Source organism: Balaenoptera acutorostrata, chromosome 20, assembly GCF_949987535.1.
Source record: "Balaenoptera acutorostrata chromosome 20, mBalAcu1.1, whole genome shotgun sequence".
NCBI classification, from domain to species: domain Eukaryota; kingdom Metazoa; phylum Chordata; class Mammalia; order Artiodactyla; family Balaenopteridae; genus Balaenoptera; species Balaenoptera acutorostrata.
The window spans coordinates 43,439,404-43,461,725 of NC_080083.1; the positions used below are offsets into that span (position 1 = coordinate 43,439,404).

General features: G+C 41.2%; 6 protein-coding genes across 6 annotated transcripts; all 6 read left to right on the forward strand.

Moving 5' to 3' along the window:
- The first annotated feature begins 3,315 nt into the window (after positions 1 to 3,315).
- On the forward strand, positions 3,316 to 3,717 carry LOC130705986 (keratin, high-sulfur matrix protein, B2A-like). Its single transcript, XM_057536762.1, has one exon. The coding sequence runs from the start codon at positions 3,316 to 3,318 to the stop codon at positions 3,715 to 3,717; it is 402 nt and encodes a 133-aa protein (XP_057392745.1).
- A 3,181-nt stretch (positions 3,718 to 6,898) lies between these two features.
- Positions 6,899 to 7,330, forward strand: LOC130705985 (keratin-associated protein 9-3-like). Its single transcript, XM_057536761.1, has one exon. The coding sequence runs from the start codon at positions 6,899 to 6,901 to the stop codon at positions 7,328 to 7,330; it is 432 nt and encodes a 143-aa protein (XP_057392744.1).
- A 3,153-nt stretch (positions 7,331 to 10,483) lies between these two features.
- LOC103001824 (keratin-associated protein 9-3-like) lies at positions 10,484 to 10,915 on the forward strand. The gene has a single exon (XM_028165316.1). The coding sequence runs from the start codon at positions 10,484 to 10,486 to the stop codon at positions 10,913 to 10,915; it is 432 nt and encodes a 143-aa protein (XP_028021117.1).
- Positions 10,916 to 14,068: 3,153 nt separating this feature from the next.
- On the forward strand, positions 14,069 to 14,500 carry LOC103001565 (keratin-associated protein 9-3-like). The gene has a single exon (XM_028165318.2). It carries the CDS (start codon positions 14,069 to 14,071, stop codon positions 14,498 to 14,500), a length of 432 nt encoding a protein of 143 aa, XP_028021119.1.
- A 3,153-nt stretch (positions 14,501 to 17,653) lies between these two features.
- On the forward strand, positions 17,654 to 18,085 carry LOC103001289 (keratin-associated protein 9-3-like). Its single transcript, XM_028165317.1, has one exon. It carries the CDS (start codon positions 17,654 to 17,656, stop codon positions 18,083 to 18,085), a length of 432 nt encoding a protein of 143 aa, XP_028021118.1.
- Positions 18,086 to 21,238: 3,153 nt separating this feature from the next.
- On the forward strand, positions 21,239 to 21,670 carry LOC103001003 (keratin-associated protein 9-3-like). Its single transcript, XM_028165322.1, has one exon. It carries the CDS (start codon positions 21,239 to 21,241, stop codon positions 21,668 to 21,670), a length of 432 nt encoding a protein of 143 aa, XP_028021123.1.
- The last annotated feature ends 652 nt before the right edge of the window (positions 21,671 to 22,322 follow it).

Here is a 22,322-nt window from a genome sequence, read left to right on the forward strand (position 1 = left end):
CACTGACTGCCGAGAGCCAGCAAGCAACCTTCTGAAAAAGTTCTACCCCCATTTGTCTACCTAACAAACCTCCTCTGAGCCATCAATACCCCAAATCAAGCAGGAGTTGAATGGCGATCCAGACTCATCTATTAAGGCTTTGACTGTTCTCAAGTAACAGTGACAACTTCCTTCTTTCCTTCTTAGATCTTAAGTCTTGCAGCATGTTTGTTTTCTAATAAACTTCTCTTTTCTGGCCTAGCAAACACAGCCTTGGTTTTACTTATTCATTCTAAATTTTTTTCATGAAATATAAACATAAGAAAAATCCACTGATTGCCTACATCTGCAAGCCACAGACTGTATGGTATACAATAGAAATTAAAATTGAGTTAAAAATGTTCCCCTGTTCAAGAAATTTTTAGGGAGATGAATCAAATTTACAACAACTCAACTAAAAATTAGAATATGTAAAAAGTACAACACACTCTATGGTGTCAACAGAGAAGTTACTGTTGATTGGGGAGAACAAGAAAGATTGAAAAAGAAGCTAGCATTTTATATAGATTTAGGTGTGCAGATCTGAGGGAATATGGCATTTTCAATAATGGAAACAGTATTCACAAAGGTATATAGAGGGAGGTTGTTCAGAGGTGGTTTGACTGGGAGCACTGGATATATGTAGAGCACATATGTGGAAGATAAATCTGGAAAATTTGTGTGCTTTGAATACTAGCCAAAGGAGTATGCCGTTTATGCAATAAGTACGAAGAACTGTTGAAAGCCTTAGGGCAGGGAAATGGCATGACAGGAGTAGGGCATAGGGATGATTCCTATGGTAGATGCTTATAAAAACAAAAGCCCTAGGGCTAAACATATAATGACTATACAGAAACAATTCAAGAGGCCATTGCCCTGATCCAAGTGATACACAATAAGAGCTAACTAAGATGATGACCATGGAATAAAGAAGACCCAAAGAGTGTGGCAGATATAGACACCCAGAAGGAGTATTAACCAATCTGAATATAGGAAACAAGAAGCAACTAGGAATAAAATAATTAGGAATTGCAGCTCTATGGGAAACTCTTCTGGTCAGAAGACACTTAGAATTTTAAAATATTTATGCTTATTTACTGTGTGTTTAAAATCACAGTTCTATAGTGTATTCTGCCTACCACTAATATTTCTATTCTTGAACTATTATGAAATATTAGGAAAAAAACAGAGAAGACAAAGAGTTTTACTAACTTTAGTTGATCCTGGAAAGCAACATGGTATAAAACAAAATGAACTGATCTAGGAATGAGGGATAGGAGTTTTACACCCAGCTCTTCTGGCTATACACTGGTTGTGTGAATGGAGCAAGTCACTAATCTCTCCAAAGGGCAGCCAATCCTAAACTCAGTAGTATTCTAACATCAACTGATGCTGAGAGGAAATTAAAAGTGGTCCACACCACAATATCAATGTTCCAACTTAGAACTTTGAGGCTGAATGGTTCTATGTTCAACTCTTTTCCTTGATTAATCTGACCTATTTGTACTATGCTGATTTGTGCACTAAAGCAAGATATGAGGCAGGCAGACTGGGTCTTCCCTTCTACATAATCCTTTAGTGTGCATAATAGTATTTAATAACCATGTGCTCTTTATAAAAAGAATGATGTCAGTTTCTACACCTATACAATTAAATGGTTGGACTAGATGATTTATCAAGTTTTGGATCTCCAACATTCGGTGATTCCCCTAACCATCTTTCAAGTTCATACTTGCAGTCATGGTTACCATATGACATGAACATCTTTATTGACACTGACAGCAGTCACTCTTTAATGTAATTCTATCACTGTACAAACCAACACCTCCACCTGATAAAAGCTAACTATGTGCTTCTATTCATGATTGGAATGCAAGAATAAACCTACCACAAGTAGCAATAATGTATTCTTTTGGCCACCACTTTTTTCATTTTCTTCCATGTAATCCTAAACTTTTAATGGAAATTCACAGTCTTTCTTTTAGAAATCACCAAGAATTGTTTCAATTGTTTTTTGGCTGAAATTTATCATAATCTCTTTGCACTTACACCTATTGAATGATATTTGATCATGCATTCCCTAACCTGCCTTATAAGACTGTGATCCAGAGAAAGTATTTCCTAATTCCTGCTTCTTTATGGGTTCTCCTTCACAAATTCAGTTGTCATGCTCTGTGGTCTAATATCATCCTTTCATAGGAAAAAAGTTGTAGTTACATAAAATGAATCCCACCTTCGAGAAATAAATGCTTTCCAGATAATCCACTGAAGTGATTTTTAGAAGTGATTTTTATCCTGAAAATCACTGAAGTGATTTTTAGAAGTGATTTTTATCCTTCATAGAGAAATGTCAATTACACTTAAAATTTTTGTGATTTTTTTCCCTTACTGGATATGAATTTCAGCCCTTCTTTTAAATTTGTGCTAACAAAATATCCACAGTAAATTGGAATGGAGTAGGTTTTATTCCATATACCCTGCTCAGTGATAAATGTTTCCTCAAGTGTGAATGTGTGAAGTTCAAGAGAGATTATAGAAATTGGAGAGATTTAATTTCTGAAAGGATCTATGAATTCCTGTGACTGTGGAGTTTATCAGAGTTTTATCTGGCTGATTATAGAAACTAATCTTTTTTTTAAAGATTTTCTTGATGTGGACCATTTTTTAAAGTCTTTATTGAATTTGTTACAATATTGCTTTGTTTTATGTTTTGGTTTTCTAACCGCGAGGCATGAGGGATCTTAGCTCCCCAACCAGGGATCGAACATGGACCCCCTGCATAGGAAGGTGAAGTCTTAACCACTGGACCGCCAGGGAAGTCCCAAAACTATAATCTTAACAATCAAAAAACATAGAGAAATACCCTCACATGAAGGACAATCAATGGTTAATAATTTTACTCTGGAGGCTGAAGGTTTGATGAATATGACCCTATAGTCACATTGTCTTGTGAGTGACAAGTGATGTGATCACAAGTGCAAAACAAAGGCTGAGACTTGAAGAGAAATTACAGCATTGTTTGAAAATGAAACATCAGTATTTCTACCAAGGATAAACATATTTGGTGAGTATTAGCTGAGCAGTAAGGAAAACCCAATTTGGAGATATATTTAAAATAACTCAGTGTTTGAACAATCAGAGGGCCCTGAAAAGTTTCTTTAAAGAGTAGTAAGATAAAAATGCTGACTGTCACAAACACAAGAACTAACCAAGGCATATAAAAAGCCCGAGTGGAAAAGCAGACCCAACTCACAAACTTCTCCAAGCAGCCCAGCTCTTAGCCCGGCTCCTGACACCATGGCCTGCTGTTCCACTAGCTTCTGTGGATTTCCCATCTGTTCCACTGGTGGGACCTGTGGCTCCAGCTGCTGTCAGCCAACCTGCTGCCAAACCGGGTGTTGTCAGCCAACCTGCTGCCAGACCGACTGCTGCCAGACCAGTGGCTGTGAGACTGGCTGTGGCATTGCTGGTAGCATTGGCTGTGGCCAGGAGGGAGGCAGTGGAGCTGTGAGCTGCCGCACCAGGTGGTGCCGACCTGACTGCCGCGTGGAGGGCACCTGCCTGCCTCCCTGCTGTGTGGTGAGCTGCACCCCCCCGTGCTGCTGCCAGCTGCACCATGCCCAGGCCTCCTGCTGCCGCCCATCCTACTGTGGACAGTCCTGCTGCCGCCTGGCCTGCTGCTGCCAGCCCACCTGCTGAGCCCACTTGCTGGCAGCCCACCTGCTAAAAACCAGGTTGCTGATTTTCAACTTGAAAGTGCAACTTCCAACTCAGTCCATGAAGGAATTATCTCTTCAACCACCCCTGGACACTAACAAGTTCTTGAACTTCAATTGACTTTTTCTGAGGGGTTACCAAATATTTGGACTTCACAGACTTATCTGATTCCATTCAATACTAGAAAGATCTTGATCTCTCCACTAAGGCCACCAGAATACAAATTTGACCCAAGAAATGGGAAAACAAGTTTGCCTTGGGATTGACCTTCAGCAAGCCTCCTCTCCACAGCCCAATGCTGCCAAAGCTGAGGAAGAACCATCTGTCCTTCTCAGACACATTCACCTCCTAAACTCCACCGTCTTGCAACTTTCGCTTCCTATGCAAGGGGAATAATATACCAAGGTCTAATAAATTATACATATTTGGTACGGCAAACGTATCTCTTTTCCTTCATTGAGTGTCGCCAAAAAGATTCTAATCTGACTTTGATATCCCGTGGTACTCTTCTTACACCATGTTAGGATATATGATCAAATCCAGGGGAGGTTCATCCCCATAAAGAGCACAAACTAAAAATATCTGAGGGTTTATTGAGGGAAAGGTATTCCATGCTCATGGCTGGAAGAATTACTATGGTTAAAATGTCCATACTACCTAAAGTAATCTACAGATTCAATGCAATCCTTATCAAAGTTCCAATGGCGTTTTCCAGGATATAACAAACAATCCCAAAATTTGTATGGAACCACAAAAGGCCCTGAATAGCCAGAGCAATCTTGAGAAAGAAGAACAAAGCTGGAGGCATCTCATGCTCTGATTTCAAACTACACTACAAAGCTACAGTAATCAAAACAGCATGGTACTGACATAAAAGCAGACATATACACAAAGATGGAATAGAATAGAGAGCCCAGAATTAACCCTCACATATGTGGTCAAAAGATCTTCAACGGAGGTGCCAAGACCATTCAATAGGAAAGGGCAATCTTTTCAACAAATGGTGTGGGGAAAACCAGATGTCCACATGCAAAAAAATGAAGTTGGACCCTTATCTCAAAACATCTACAAAAGTTAACTCAAAATAGATCAAAGACTTACATATAAAAGCTAAAACTATAAAACTCCTAAAAGAAAACACAGAGGAAAATCTTCGTGATATTGGATTTGGTAATGATTTCTTGGATATGACACCAAAAGACTAGACAATGAAAGTTAAAAAATAGGCAAACTGAACTACATCAAAATTAAAAACTTCTCTGCATCAAAGGACACAACAAAATGAAAAGGCAATCTACTGTATGGGAGAAGGTATTTGCAAATCATATATCTGATGAGGGGTTAGTATTCCACAATATATAAAGAACTCCTGCAACTCAACAACAAAACAAGAACCACCACCACAAAAAACTGGGCAAAGGACATGAATGGACATATCTCCAAGGAAGATATACAAATGGCCAAAAAACCCATGAAAAGATGCTCAGTACCACTCATCATTAGGAAAATGCAGACCAAAACCACAGTGACATACCACCTCACATCCATTTGAATGGCTACTCTCAAGTAACTCAAAGTGTTGGCAAGGACACGGAAAAATTGGAACCCCTGTGCACTGCTGGCGTGAATGTAAAATGATACACCCACTATGGGAAACCGTATGGCAGTTACTCAAAAAATCAAAAATAGAATTACCATATGATCCAGCAGTTCTACGCCTAGGTATATACCCCAAAGAATTGACAGCGTGGTCTGGAAGAGATATTTGTACACTCATGTTCCTGGCAGCACTAATTGCAAATAGCTAAAAGGGGCAAGCAACCCAAGTGTCATCGAGGGATGAATGGATAAACAAATTGTGGAACAAGCGTACAATGGAATCTTATTCAGCCTTAAAAAGGAAGGAAATTCTGTCATAGTCTGCAATGTGGATGAATCTCGAGGACGTTACGCTAAGTGAAATAAGCCAGTCACAAAAAGATAAACACTGTATGATTCAACTTACATGAGGTACAAAGAGCAGTCAAATTCATCAAAACACACATTAGAATGATGACTGCCAAGAGCTTGGGGAGGGGAGAACGGGGGAGTGGTTGTTTAATGGATATAGAGTTTCAGTTGTGTAAGACAAAAAGAGTTCTGGAGATTGATTGCACAACGATGTGAATATGCCTAACCCTAGTGAACTGTGCACTTAAAAATGGTTAAGATGGTAAATTTTATGTTATGTGTATTTTATTACAATTAAAATTCTTTTAAATAAATAGGTATAGGAGACCCCAACTTTACTAAGCAAGACAATATATGTGTACATACACTGGTTTATGTTTGCACAAGCAGGGAGAAATGTGTCAAAGTACGTGCACCAAAAGTATTAATATTGATTATCTCTGAAGTACTAGTCTTGGAAGGGGTGTGTATGTTTTGGGGAAAGGAGGAAGAACATTAACGTTTCTTTATATGCCTGCCTACTGTTTGACTTATTAAAATGTGTATTTGTTACTAGCATATTATGCTCAATTTAGTAGAGTCAGGAAACAATCCACAAGAAAAGTCATTAAGGGTTTCAGTTGGGAATATGTACATTGATAACAAAAATACTTGTTCGACTTCTGAGGATCCTGTAACTTGCACAGACGGAACACAGAAAAGCATACTTCTTCTGATGTTGACGAATCAGGTGATAGCTCACGTTTTGATGACACTAATGGTAGCCATTCCAAGTCAAGACAAATTGTTTACGAAATCATGATCCTTAATTGAATGACCAGTTAGGAAGAGAATGTTCAGTTTAGATAAACTCTGCCTCAAGGTTGTCAAAGGACATTTATGACAAAGCAAGCCAGGGCAATGGTTGGCCCAAGTCTAGACTATCATGTGACTTCCATAATGAGCCTTGGCTTGATCCAAAGGGCAAAGAAGAAACATAATGAGATTTAATTGAACAATGACCCAAGCAGTCCATTGAAAATGCTATTTATAACCTTAACAACTCAGGTATTAGCCAGTCAGAGACTGACTTCGCAATGGTATCAAGGAAAAATGCTAAATGTTAGGGAAATACACGGCTCTGCAGGATATATAAAAGGCCAGACGTAGGAAGTGCAGCCAAAACTCAGAAACTTCTCTTAACAAGTCAACCCTCAACCTAACTCCTGACACCATGGCCTGCTGTTCCACTAGCTTCTGTGGATTTCCCATCTGTTCCACTGGTGGGACCTGTGGCTCCAGCTGCTGTCAGCCAACCTGCTGCCAAACCGGGTGTTGCCAGCCAACCTGCTGCCAGACCGACTGCTGCCAGACCAGTGGCTGTGAGACTGGCTGTGGCATTGCTGGTAGCATTGGCTGTGGCCAGGAGGGAGGCAGTGGAGCTGTGAGCTGCCGCACCAGGTGGTGCCGACCTGACTGCCGCGTGGAGGGCACCTGCCTGCCTCCCTGCTGTGTGGTGAGCTGCACCCCCCCGTGCTGCTGCCAGCTGCACCATGCCCAGGCCTCCTGCTGCCGCCCATCCTACTGTGGACAGTCCTGCTGCCGCCTGGCCTGCTGCTGCCAGCCCACCTGCTGTGAGCCCACTTGCTGGCAGCCCACCTGCTAAAAGCCAGGTTGCTGATTTTCAACTTGAAAGTGCAACTTCCAACTCAGTCCATGAAGGAATTATCTCTTCAACCACCCCTGGACACTAACAAGTTCTTGAACTTCAATTGACTTTTTCTGAGGGGTTACCAAATATTTGGACTTCACAGACTTATCTGATTCCATTCAATACTAGAAAGATCTTGATCTCTCCACTAAGGCCACCAGAATACAAATTTGACCCAAGAAATGGGAAAACAAGTTTGCCTTGGGATTGACCTTCAGCAAGCCTCCTCTCCACAGCCCAATGCTGCCAAAGCTGAGGAAGAACCATCTGTCCTTCTCAGACACATTCACCTCCTAAACTCCACCGTCTTGCAACTTTCGCTTCCTATGCAAGGGGAATAATATACCAAGGTCTAATAAATTATACATATTTGGTACGGCAAACGTATCTCTTTTCCTTCATTGAGTGTCGCCAAAAAGATTCTAATCTGACTTTGATATCCCGTGGTACTCTTCTTACACCATGTTAGGATATATGATCAAATCCAGGGGAGGTTCATCCCCATAAAGAGCACAAACTAAAAATATCTGAGGGTTTATTGAGGGAAAGGTATTCCATGCTCATGGCTGGAAGAATTACTATGGTTAAAATGTCCATACTACCTAAAGTAATCTACAGATTCAATGCAATCCTTATCAAAGTTCCAATGGCGTTTTCCAGGATATAACAAACAATCCCAAAATTTGTATGGAACCACAAAAGGCCCTGAATAGCCAGAGCAATCTTGAGAAAGAAGAACAAAGCTGGAGGCATCTCATGCTCTGATTTCAAACTACACTACAAAGCTACAGTAATCAAAACAGCATGGTACTGACATAAAAGCAGACATATACACAAAGATGGAATAGAATAGAGAGCCCAGAATTAACCCTCACATATGTGGTCAAAAGATCTTCAACGGAGGTGCCAAGACCATTCAATAGGAAAGGGCAATCTTTTCAACAAATGGTGTGGGGAAAACCAGATGTCCACATGCAAAAAAATGAAGTTGGACCCTTATCTCAAAACATCTACAAAAGTTAACTCAAAATAGATCAAAGACTTACATATAAAAGCTAAAACTATAAAACTCCTAAAAGAAAACACAGAGGAAAATCTTCGTGATATTGGATTTGGTAATGATTTCTTGGATATGACACCAAAAGACTAGACAATGAAAGTTAAAAAATAGGCAAACTGAACTACATCAAAATTAAAAACTTCTCTGCATCAAAGGACACAACAAAATGAAAAGGCAATCTACTGTATGGGAGAAGGTATTTGCAAATCATATATCTGATGAGGGGTTAGTATTCCACAATATATAAAGAACTCCTGCAACTCAACAACAAAACAAGAACCACCACCACAAAAAACTGGGCAAAGGACATGAATGGACATATCTCCAAGGAAGATATACAAATGGCCAAAAAACCCATGAAAAGATGCTCAGTACCACTCATCATTAGGAAAATGCAGACCAAAACCACAGTGACATACCACCTCACATCCATTTGAATGGCTACTCTCAAGTAACTCAAAGTGTTGGCAAGGACACGGAAAAATTGGAACCCCTGTGCACTGCTGGCGTGAATGTAAAATGATACACCCACTATGGGAAACCGTATGGCAGTTACTCAAAAAATCAAAAATAGAATTACCATATGATCCAGCAGTTCTACGCCTAGGTATATACCCCAAAGAATTGACAGCGTGGTCTGGAAGAGATATTTGTACACTCATGTTCCTGGCAGCACTAATTGCAAATAGCTAAAAGGGGCAAGCAACCCAAGTGTCATCGAGGGATGAATGGATAAACAAATTGTGGAACAAGCGTACAATGGAATCTTATTCAGCCTTAAAAAGGAAGGAAATTCTGTCATAGTCTGCAATGTGGATGAATCTCGAGGACGTTACGCTAAGTGAAATAAGCCAGTCACAAAAAGATAAACACTGTATGATTCAACTTACATGAGGTACAAAGAGCAGTCAAATTCATCAAAACACACATTAGAATGATGACTGCCAAGAGCTTGGGGAGGGGAGAACGGGGGAGTGGTTGTTTAATGGATATAGAGTTTCAGTTGTGTAAGACAAAAAGAGTTCTGGAGATTGATTGCACAACGATGTGAATATGCCTAACCCTAGTGAACTGTGCACTTAAAAATGGTTAAGATGGTAAATTTTATGTTATGTGTATTTTATTACAATTAAAATTCTTTTAAATAAATAGGTATAGGAGACCCCAACTTTACTAAGCAAGACAATATATGTGTACATACACTGGTTTATGTTTGCACAAGCAGGGAGAAATGTGTCAAAGTACGTGCACCAAAAGTATTAATATTGATTATCTCTGAAGTACTAGTCTTGGAAGGGGTGTGTATGTTTTGGGGAAAGGAGGAAGAACATTAACGTTTCTTTATATGCCTGCCTACTGTTTGACTTATTAAAATGTGTATTTGTTACTAGCATATTATGCTCAATTTAGTAGAGTCAGGAAACAATCCACAAGAAAAGTCATTAAGGGTTTCAGTTGGGAATATGTACATTGATAACAAAAATACTTGTTCGACTTCTGAGGATCCTGTAACTTGCACAGACGGAACACAGAAAAGCATACTTCTTCTGATGTTGACGAATCAGGTGATAGCTCACGTTTTGATGACACTAATGGTAGCCATTCCAAGTCAAGACAAATTGTTTACGAAATCATGATCCTTAATTGAATGACCAGTTAGGAAGAGAATGTTCAGTTTAGATAAACTCTGCCTCAAGGTTGTCAAAGGACATTTATGACAAAGCAAGCCAGGGCAATGGTTGGCCCAAGTCTAGACTATCATGTGACTTCCATAATGAGCCTTGGCTTGATCCAAAGGGCAAAGAAGAAACATAATGAGATTTAATTGAACAATGACCCAAGCAGTCCATTGAAAATGCTATTTATAACCTTAACAACTCAGGTATTAGCCAGTCAGAGACTGACTTCGCAATGGTATCAAGGAAAAATGCTAAATGTTAGGGAAATACACGGCTCTGCAGGATATATAAAAGGCCAGACGTAGGAAGTGCAGCCAAAACTCAGAAACTTCTCTTAACAAGTCAACCCTCAACCTAACTCCTGACACCATGGCCTGCTGTTCCACTAGCTTCTGTGGATTTCCCATCTGTTCCACTGGTGGGACCTGTGGCTCCAGCTGCTGTCAGCCAACCTGCTGCCAAACCGGGTGTTGCCAGCCAACCTGCTGCCAGACCGACTGCTGCCAGACCAGTGGCTGTGAGACTGGCTGTGGCATTGCTGGTAGCATTGGCTGTGGCCAGGAGGGAGGCAGTGGAGCTGTGAGCTGCCGCACCAGGTGGTGCCGACCTGACTGCCGCGTGGAGGGCACCTGCCTGCCTCCCTGCTGTGTGGTGAGCTGCACCCCCCCGTGCTGCTGCCAGCTGCACCATGCCCAGGCCTCCTGCTGCCGCCCATCCTACTGTGGACAGTCCTGCTGCCGCCTGGCCTGCTGCTGCCAGCCCACCTGCTGTGAGCCCACTTGCTGGCAGCCCACCTGCTAAAAGCCAGGTTGCTGATTTTCAACTTGAAAGTGCAACTTCCAACTCAGTCCATGAAGGAATTATCTCTTCAACCACCCCTGGACACTAACAAGTTCTTGAACTTCAATTGACTTTTTCTGAGGGGTTACCAAATATTTGGACTTCACAGACTTATCTGATTCCATTCAATACTAGAAAGATCTTGATCTCTCCACTAAGGCCACCAGAATACAAATTTGACCCAAGAAATGGGAAAACAAGTTTGCCTTGGGATTGACCTTCAGCAAGCCTCCTCTCCACAGCCCAATGCTGCCAAAGCTGAGGAAGAACCATCTGTCCTTCTCAGACACATTCACCTCCTAAACTCCACCGTCTTGCAACTTTCGCTTCCTATGCAAGGGGAATAATATACCAAGGTCTAATAAATTATACATATTTGGTACGGCAAACGTATCTCTTTTCCTTCATTGAGTGTCGCCAAAAAGATTCTAATCTGACTTTGATATCCCGTGGTACTCTTCTTACACCATGTTAGGATATATGATCAAATCCAGGGGAGGTTCATCCCCATAAAGAGCACAAACTAAAAATATCTGAGGGTTTATTGAGGGAAAGGTATTCCATGCTCATGGCTGGAAGAATTACTATGGTTAAAATGTCCATACTACCTAAAGTAATCTACAGATTCAATGCAATCCTTATCAAAGTTCCAATGGCGTTTTCCAGGATATAACAAACAATCCCAAAATTTGTATGGAACCACAAAAGGCCCTGAATAGCCAGAGCAATCTTGAGAAAGAAGAACAAAGCTGGAGGCATCTCATGCTCTGATTTCAAACTACACTACAAAGCTACAGTAATCAAAACAGCATGGTACTGACATAAAAGCAGACATATACACAAAGATGGAATAGAATAGAGAGCCCAGAATTAACCCTCACATATGTGGTCAAAAGATCTTCAACGGAGGTGCCAAGACCATTCAATAGGAAAGGGCAATCTTTTCAACAAATGGTGTGGGGAAAACCAGATGTCCACATGCAAAAAAATGAAGTTGGACCCTTATCTCAAAACATCTACAAAAGTTAACTCAAAATAGATCAAAGACTTACATATAAAAGCTAAAACTATAAAACTCCTAAAAGAAAACACAGAGGAAAATCTTCGTGATATTGGATTTGGTAATGATTTCTTGGATATGACACCAAAAGACTAGACAATGAAAGTTAAAAAATAGGCAAACTGAACTACATCAAAATTAAAAACTTCTCTGCATCAAAGGACACAACAAAATGAAAAGGCAATCTACTGTATGGGAGAAGGTATTTGCAAATCATATATCTGATGAGGGGTTAGTATTCCACAATATATAAAGAACTCCTGCAACTCAACAACAAAACAAGAACCACCACCACAAAAAACTGGGCAAAGGACATGAATGGACATATCTCCAAGGAAGATATACAAATGGCCAAAAAACCCATGAAAAGATGCTCAGTACCACTCATCATTAGGAAAATGCAGACCAAAACCACAGTGACATACCACCTCACATCCATTTGAATGGCTACTCTCAAGTAACTCAAAGTGTTGGCAAGGACACGGAAAAATTGGAACCCCTGTGCACTGCTGGCGTGAATGTAAAATGATACACCCACTATGGGAAACCGTATGGCAGTTACTCAAAAAATCAAAAATAGAATTACCATATGATCCAGCAGTTCTACGCCTAGGTATATACCCCAAAGAATTGACAGCGTGGTCTGGAAGAGATATTTGTACACTCATGTTCCTGGCAGCACTAATTGCAAATAGCTAAAAGGGGCAAGCAACCCAAGTGTCATCGAGGGATGAATGGATAAACAAATTGTGGAACAAGCGTACAATGGAATCTTATTCAGCCTTAAAAAGGAAGGAAATTCTGTCATAGTCTGCAATGTGGATGAATCTCGAGGACGTTACGCTAAGTGAAATAAGCCAGTCACAAAAAGATAAACACTGTATGATTCAACTTACATGAGGTACAAAGAGCAGTCAAATTCATCAAAACACACATTAGAATGATGACTGCCAAGAGCTTGGGGAGGGGAGAACGGGGGAGTGGTTGTTTAATGGATATAGAGTTTCAGTTGTGTAAGACAAAAAGAGTTCTGGAGATTGATTGCACAACGATGTGAATATGCCTAACCCTAGTGAACTGTGCACTTAAAAATGGTTAAGATGGTAAATTTTATGTTATGTGTATTTTATTACAATTAAAATTCTTTTAAATAAATAGGTATAGGAGACCCCAACTTTACTAAGCAAGACAATATATGTGTACATACACTGGTTTATGTTTGCACAAGCAGGGAGAAATGTGTCAAAGTACGTGCACCAAAAGTATTAATATTGATTATCTCTGAAGTACTAGTCTTGGAAGGGGTGTGTATGTTTTGGGGAAAGGAGGAAGAACATTAACGTTTCTTTATATGCCTGCCTACTGTTTGACTTATTAAAATGTGTATTTGTTACTAGCATATTATGCTCAATTTAGTAGAGTCAGGAAACAATCCACAAGAAAAGTCATTAAGGGTTTCAGTTGGGAATATGTACATTGATAACAAAAATACTTGTTCGACTTCTGAGGATCCTGTAACTTGCACAGACGGAACACAGAAAAGCATACTTCTTCTGATGTTGACGAATCAGGTGATAGCTCACGTTTTGATGACACTAATGGTAGCCATTCCAAGTCAAGACAAATTGTTTACGAAATCATGATCCTTAATTGAATGACCAGTTAGGAAGAGAATGTTCAGTTTAGATAAACTCTGCCTCAAGGTTGTCAAAGGACATTTATGACAAAGCAAGCCAGGGCAATGGTTGGCCCAAGTCTAGACTATCATGTGACTTCCATAATGAGCCTTGGCTTGATCCAAAGGGCAAAGAAGAAACATAATGAGATTTAATTGAACAATGACCCAAGCAGTCCATTGAAAATGCTATTTATAACCTTAACAACTCAGGTATTAGCCAGTCAGAGACTGACTTCGCAATGGTATCAAGGAAAAATGCTAAATGTTAGGGAAATACACGGCTCTGCAGGATATATAAAAGGCCAGACGTAGGAAGTGCAGCCAAAACTCAGAAACTTCTCTTAACAAGTCAACCCTCAACCTAACTCCTGACACCATGGCCTGCTGTTCCACTAGCTTCTGTGGATTTCCCATCTGTTCCACTGGTGGGACCTGTGGCTCCAGCTGCTGTCAGCCAACCTGCTGCCAAACCGGGTGTTGCCAGCCAACCTGCTGCCAGACCGACTGCTGCCAGACCAGTGGCTGTGAGACTGGCTGTGGCATTGCTGGTAGCATTGGCTGTGGCCAGGAGGGAGGCAGTGGAGCTGTGAGCTGCCGCACCAGGTGGTGCCGACCTGACTGCCGCGTGGAGGGCACCTGCCTGCCTCCCTGCTGTGTGGTGAGCTGCACCCCTCCGTGCTGCTGCCAGCTGCACCATGCCCAGGCCTCCTGCTGCCGCCCATCCTACTGTGGACAGTCCTGCTGCCGCCTGGCCTGCTGCTGCCAGCCCACCTGCTGTGAGCCCACTTGCTGGCAGCCCACCTGCTAAAAGCCAGGTTGCTGATTTTCAACTTGAAAGTGCAACTTCCAACTCAGTCCATGAAGGAATTATCTCTTCAACCACCCCTGGACACTAACAAGTTCTTGAACTTCAATTGACTTTTTCTGAGGGGTTACCAAATATTTGGACTTCACAGACTTATCTGATTCCATTCAATACTAGAAAGATCTTGATCTCTCCACTAAGGCCACCAGAATACAAATTTGACCCAAGAAATGGGAAAACAAGTTTGCCTTGGGATTGACCTTCAGCAAGCCTCCTCTCCACAGCCCAATGCTGCCAAAGCTGAGGAAGAACCATCTGTCCTTCTCAGACACATTCACCTCCTAAACTCCACCGTCTTGCAACTTTCGCTTCCTATGCAAGGGGAATAATATACCAAGGTCTAATAAATTATACATATTTGGTACGGCAAACGTATCTCTTTTCCTTCATTGAGTGTCGCCAAAAAGATTCTAATCTGACTTTGATATCCCGTGGTACTCTTCTTACACCATGTTAGGATATATGATCAAATCCAGGGGAGGTTCATCCCCATAAAGAGCACAAACTAAAAATATCTGAGGGTTTATTGAGGGAAAGGTATTCCATGCTCATGGCTGGAAGAATTACTATGGTTAAAATGTCCATACTACCTAAAGTAATCTACAGATTCAATGCAATCCTTATCAAAGTTCCAATGGCGTTTTCCAGGATATAACAAACAATCCCAAAATTTGTATGGAACCACAAAAGGCCCTGAATAGCCAGAGCAATCTTGAGAAAGAAGAACAAAGCTGGAGGCATCTCATGCTCTGATTTCAAACTACACTACAAAGCTACAGTAATCAAAACAGCATGGTACTGACATAAAAGCAGACATATACACAAAGATGGAATAGAATAGAGAGCCCAGAATTAACCCTCACATATGTGGTCAAAAGATCTTCAACGGAGGTGCCAAGACCATTCAATAGGAAAGGGCAATCTTTTCAACAAATGGTGTGGGGAAAACCAGATGTCCACATGCAAAAAAATGAAGTTGGACCCTTATCTCAAAACATCTACAAAAGTTAACTCAAAATAGATCAAAGACTTACATATAAAAGCTAAAACTATAAAACTCCTAAAAGAAAACACAGAGGAAAATCTTCGTGATATTGGATTTGGTAATGATTTCTTGGATATGACACCAAAAGACTAGACAATGAAAGTTAAAAAATAGGCAAACTGAACTACATCAAAATTAAAAACTTCTCTGCATCAAAGGACACAACAAAATGAAAAGGCAATCTACTGTATGGGAGAAGGTATTTGCAAATCATATATCTGATGAGGGGTTAGTATTCCACAATATATAAAGAACTCCTGCAACTCAACAACAAAACAAGAACCACCACCACAAAAAACTGGGCAAAGGACATGAATGGACATATCTCCAAGGAAGATATACAAATGGCCAAAAAACCCATGAAAAGATGCTCAGTACCACTCATCATTAGGAAAATGCAGACCAAAACCACAGTGACATACCACCTCACATCCATTTGAATGGCTACTCTCAAGTAACTCAAAGTGTTGGCAAGGACACGGAAAAATTGGAACCCCTGTGCACTGCTGGCGTGAATGTAAAATGATACACCCACTATGGGAAACCGTATGGCAGTTACTCAAAAAATCAAAAATAGAATTACCATATGATCCAGCAGTTCTACGCCTAGGTATATACCCCAAAGAATTGACAGCGTGGTCTGGAAGAGATATTTGTACACTCATGTTCCTGGCAGCACTAATTGCAAATAGCTAAAAGGGGCAAGCAACCCAAGTGTCATCGAGGGATGAATGGATAAACAAATTGTGGAACAAGCGTACAATGGAATCTTATTCAGCCTTAAAAAGGAAGGAAATTCTGTCATAGTCTACAATGTGGATGAATCTCGAGGACGTTACGCTAAGTGAAATAAGCCAGTCACAAAAAGATAAACACTGTATGATTCAACTTACATGAGGTACAAAGAGCAGTCAAATTCATCAAAACACACATTAGAATGATGACTGCCAAGAGCTTGGGGAGGGGAGAACGGGGGAGTGGTTGTTTAATGGATATAGAGTTTCAGTTGTGTAAGACAAAAAGAGTTCTGGAGATTGATTGCACAACGATGTGAATATGCCTAACCCTAGTGAACTGTGCACTTAAAAATGGTTAAGATGGTAAATTTTATGTTATGTGTATTTTATTACAATTAAAATTCTTTTAAATAAATAGGTATAGGAGACCCCAACTTTACTAAGCAAGACAATATATGTGTACATACACTGGTTTATGTTTGCACAAGCAGGGAGAAATGTGTCAAAGTACGTGCACCAAAAGTATTAATATTGATTATCTCTGAAGTACTAGTCTTGGAAGGGGTGTGTATGTTTTGGGGAAAGGAGGAAGAACATTAACGTTTCTTTATATGCCTGCCTACTGTTTGACTTATTAAAATGTGTATTTGTTACTAGCATATTATGCTCAATTTAGTAGAGTCAGGAAACAATCCACAAGAAAAGTCATTAAGGGTTTCAGTTGGGAATATGTACATTGATAACAAAAATACTTGTTCGACTTCTGAGGATCCTGTAACTTGCACAGACGGAACACAGAAAAGCATACTTCTTCTGATGTTGACGAATCAGGTGATAGCTCACGTTTTGATGACACTAATGGTAGCCATTCCAAGTCAAGACAAATTGTTTACGAAATCATGATCCTTAATTGAATGACCAGTTAGGAAGAGAATGTTCAGTTTAGATAAACTCTGCCTCAAGGTTGTCAAAGGACATTTATGACAAAGCAAGCCAGGGCAATGGTTGGCCCAAGTCTAGACTATCATGTGACTTCCATAATGAGCCTTGGCTTGATCCAAAGGGCAAAGAAGAAACATAATGAGATTTAATTGAACAATGACCCAAGCAGTCCATTGAAAATGCTATTTATAACCTTAACAACTCAGGTATTAGCCAGTCAGAGACTGACTTCGCAATGGTATCAAGGAAAAATGCTAAATGTTAGGGAAATACACGGCTCTGCAGGATATATAAAAGGCCAGACGTAGGAAGTGCAGCCAAAACTCAGAAACTTCTCTTAACAAGTCAACCCTCAACCTAACTCCTGACACCATGGCCTGCTGTTCCACTAGCTTCTGTGGATTTCCCATCTGTTCCACTGGTGGGACCTGTGGCTCCAGCTGCTGTCAGCCAACCTGCTGCCAAACCGGGTGTTGCCAGCCAACCTGCTGCCAGACCGACTGCTGCCAGACCAGTGGCTGTGAGACTGGCTGTGGCATTGCTGGTAGCATTGGCTGTGGCCAGGAGGGAGGCAGTGGAGCTGTGAGCTGCCGCACCAGGTGGTGCCGACCTGACTGCCGCGTGGAGGGCACCTGCCTGCCTCCCTGCTGTGTGGTGAGCTGCACCCCCCCGTGCTGCTGCCAGCTGCACCATGCCCAGGCCTCCTGCTGCCGCCCATCCTACTGTGGACAGTCCTGCTGCCGCCTGGCCTGCTGCTGCCAGCCCACCTGCTGTGAGCCCACTTGCTGGCAGCCCACCTGCTAAAAGCCAGGTTGCTGATTTTCAACTTGAAAGTGCAACTTCCAACTCAGTCCATGAAGGAATTATCTCTTCAACCACCCCTGGACACTAACAAGTTCTTGAACTTCAATTGACTTTTTCTGAGGGGTTACCAAATATTTGGACTTCACAGACTTATCTGATTCCATTCAATACTAGAAAGATCTTGATCTCTCCACTAAGGCCACCAGAATACAAATTTGACCCAAGAAATGGGAAAACAAGTTTGCCTTGGGATTGACCTTCAGCAAGCCTCCTCTCCACAGCCCAATGCTGCCAAAGCTGAGGAAGAACCATCTGTCCTTCTCAGACACATTCACCTCCTAAACTCCACCGTCTTGCAACTTTCGCTTCCTATGCAAGGGGAATAATATACCAAGGTCTAATAAATTATACATATTTGGTACGGCAAACGTATCTCTTTTCCTTCATTGAGTGTCGCCAAAAAGATTCTAATCTGACTTTGATATCCCGTGGTACTCTTCTTACACCATGTTAGGATATATGATCAAATCCAGGGGAGGTTCATCCCCATAAAGAGCACAAACTAAAAATATCTGAGGGTTTATTGAGGGAAAGGTATTCCATGCTCATGGCTGGAAGAATTACTATGGTTAAAATGTCCATACTACCTAAAGTAATCTACAGATTCAATGCAATCCTTATCAAAGTTCCAATGGCGTTTTCCAGGATATAACAAACAATCCCAAAATTTGTATGGAACCACAAAAGGCCCTGAATAGCCAGAGCAATCTTGAGAAAGAAGAACAAAGCTGGAGGCATCTCATGCTCTGATTTCAAACTACACTACAAAGCTACAGTAATCAAAACAGCATGGTACTGACATAAAAGCAGACATATACACAAAGATGGAATAGAATAGAGAGCCCAGAATTAACCCTCACATATGTGGTCAAAAGATCTTCAACGGAGGTGCCAAGACCATTCAATAGGAAAGGGCAATCTTTTCAACAAATGGTGTGGGGAAAACCAGATGTCCACATGCAAAAAAATGAAGTTGGACCCTTATCTCAAAACATCTACAAAAGTTAACTCAAAATAGATCAAAGACTTACATATAAAAGCTAAAACTATAAAACTCCTAAAAGAAAACACAGAGGAAAATCTTCGTGATATTGGATTTGGTAATGATTTCTTGGATATGACACCAAAAGACTAGACAATGAAAGTTAAAAAATAGGCAAACTGAACTACATCAAAATTAAAAACTTCTCTGCATCAAAGGACACAACAAAATGAAAAGGCAATCTACTGTATGGGAGAAGGTATTTGCAAATCATATATCTGATGAGGGGTTAGTATTCCACAATATATAAAGAACTCCTGCAACTCAACAACAAAACAAGAACCACCACCACAAAAAACTGGGCAAAGGACATGAATGGACATATCTCCAAGGAAGATATACAAATGGCCAAAAAACCCATGAAAAGATGCTCAGTACCACTCATCATTAGGAAAATGCAGACCAAAACCACAGTGACATACCACCTCACATCCATTTGAATGGCTACTCTCAAGTAACTCAAAGTGTTGGCAAGGACACGGAAAAATTGGAACCCCTGTGCACTGCTGGCGTGAATGTAAAATGATACACCCACTATGGGAAACCGTATGGCAGTTACTCAAAAAATCAAAAATAGAATTACCATATGATCCAGCAGTTCTACGCCTAGGTATATACCCCAAAGAATTGACAGCGTGGTCTGGAAGAGATATTTGTACACTCATGTTCCTGGCAGCACTAATTGCAAATAGCTAAAAGGGGCAAGCAACCCAAGTGTCATCGAGGGATGAATGGATAAACAAATTGTGGAACAAGCGTACAATGGAATCTTATTCAGCCTTAAAAAGGAAGGAAATTCTGTCATAGTCTACAATGTGGATGAATCTCGAGGACGTTACGCTAAGTGAAATAAGCCAGTCACAAAAAGATAAACACTGTATGATTCAACTTACATGAGGTACAAAGAGCAGTCAAATTCATCAAAACACACATTAGAATGATGACTGCCAAGAGCTTGGGGAGGGGAGAACGGGGGAGTGGTTGTTTAATGGATATAGAGTTTCAGTTGTGTAAGACAAAAAGAGTTCTGGAGATTGATTGCACAACGATGTGAATATGCCTAACCCTAGTGAACTGTGCACTTAAAAATGGTTAAGATGGTAAATTTTATGTTATGTGTATTTTATTACAATTAAAATTCTTTTAAATAAATAGGTATAGGAGACCCCAACTTTACTAAGCAAGACAATATATGTGTACATACACTGGTTTATGTTTGCACAAGCAGGGAGAAATGTGTCAAAGTACGTGCACCAAAAGTATTAATATTGATTATCTCTGAAGTACTAGTCTTGGAAGGGGTGTGTATGTTTTGGGGAAAGGAGGAAGAACATTAACGTTTCTTTATATGCCTGCCTACTGTTTGACTTATTAAAATGTGTATTTGTTACTAGCATATTATGCTCAATTTAGTAGAGTCAGGAAACAATCCACAAGAAAAGTCATTAAGGGTTTCAGTTGGGAATATGTACATTGATAACAAAAATACTTGTTCGACTTCTGAGGATCCTGTAACTTGCACAGACGGAACACAGAAAAGCATACTTCTTCTGATGTTGACGAATCAGGTGATAGCTCACGTTTTGATGACACTAATGGTAGCCATTCCAAGTCAAGACAAATTGTTTACGAAATCATGATCCTTAATTGAATGACCAGTTAGGAAGAGAATGTTCAGTTTAGATAAACTCTGCCTCAAGGTTGTCAAAGGACATTTATGACAAAGCAAGCCAGGGCAATGGTTGGCCCAAGTCTAGACTATCATGTGACTTCCATAATGAGCCTTGGCTTGATCCAAAGGGCAAAGAAGAAACATAATGAGATTTAATTGAACAATGACCCAAGCAGTCCATTGAAAATGCTATTTATAACCTTAACAACTCAGGTATTAGCCAGTCAGAGACTGACTTCGCAATGGTATCAAGGAAAAATGCTAAATGTTAGGGAAATACACGGCTCTGCAGGATATATAAAAGGCCAGACGTAGGAAGTGCAGCCAAAACTCAGAAACTTCTCTTAACAAGTCAACCCTCAACCTAACTCCTGACACCATGGCCTGCTGTTCCACTAGCTTCTGTGGATTTCCCATCTGTTCCACTGGTGGGACCTGTGGCTCCAGCTGCTGTCAGCCAACCTGCTGCCAAACCGGGTGTTGCCAGCCAACCTGCTGCCAGACCGACTGCTGCCAGACCAGTGGCTGTGAGACTGGCTGTGGCATTGCTGGTAGCATTGGCTGTGGCCAGGAGGGAGGCAGTGGAGCTGTGAGCTGCCGCACCAGGTGGTGCCGACCTGACTGCCGCGTGGAGGGCACCTGCCTGCCTCCCTGCTGTGTGGTGAGCTGCACCCCCCCGTGCTGCTGCCAGCTGCACCATGCCCAGGCCTCCTGCTGCCGCCCATCCTACTGTGGACAGTCCTGCTGCCGCCTGGCCTGCTGCTGCCAGCCCACCTGCTGTGAGCCCACTTGCTGGCAGCCCACCTGCTAAAAGCCAGGTTGCTGATTTTCAACTTGAAAGTGCAACTTCCAACTCAGTCCATGAAGGAATTATCTCTTCAACCACCCCTGGACACTAACAAGTTCTTGAACTTCAATTGACTTTTTCTGAGGGGTTACCAAATATTTGGACTTCACAGACTTATCTGATTCCATTCAATACTAGAAAGATCTTGATCTCTCCACTAAGGCCACCAGAATACAAATTTGACCCAAGAAATGGGAAAACAAGTTTGCCTTGGGATTGACCTTCAGCAAGCCTCCTCTCCACAGCCCAATGCTGCCAAAGCTGAGGAAGAACCATCTGTCCTTCTCAGACACATTCACCTCCTAAACTCCACCGTCTTGCAACTTTCGCTTCCTATGCAAGGGGAATAATATACCAAGGTCTAATAAATTATACATATTTGGTACGGCAAACGTATCTCTTTTCCTTCATTGAGTGTCGCCAAAAAGATTCTAATCTGACTTTGATATCCCGTGGTACTCTTCTTACACCATGTTAGGATATATGATCAAATCCAGGGGAGGTTCATCCCCATAAAGAGCACAAACTAAAAATATCTGAGGGTTTATTGAGGGAAAGGTATTCCATGCTCATGGCTGGAAGAATTACTATGGTTAAAATGTCCATACTACCTAAA

What these genes read in the sequence shown, in the direction of transcription:
- LOC130705986 (XM_057536762.1), top strand. Translation starts at nt 3,316, where the DNA reads ATGGCCTGCTGTTCCACTAGCTTCTGTGGATTTCCCATCTGTTCCACT.
- LOC130705985 (XM_057536761.1), top strand. Translation starts at nt 6,899, where the DNA reads ATGGCCTGCTGTTCCACTAGCTTCTGTGGATTTCCCATCTGTTCCACT.
- LOC103001824 (XM_028165316.1), top strand. Translation starts at nt 10,484, where the DNA reads ATGGCCTGCTGTTCCACTAGCTTCTGTGGATTTCCCATCTGTTCCACT.
- LOC103001565 (XM_028165318.2), top strand. Translation starts at nt 14,069, where the DNA reads ATGGCCTGCTGTTCCACTAGCTTCTGTGGATTTCCCATCTGTTCCACT.
- LOC103001289 (XM_028165317.1), top strand. Translation starts at nt 17,654, where the DNA reads ATGGCCTGCTGTTCCACTAGCTTCTGTGGATTTCCCATCTGTTCCACT.
- LOC103001003 (XM_028165322.1), top strand. Translation starts at nt 21,239, where the DNA reads ATGGCCTGCTGTTCCACTAGCTTCTGTGGATTTCCCATCTGTTCCACT.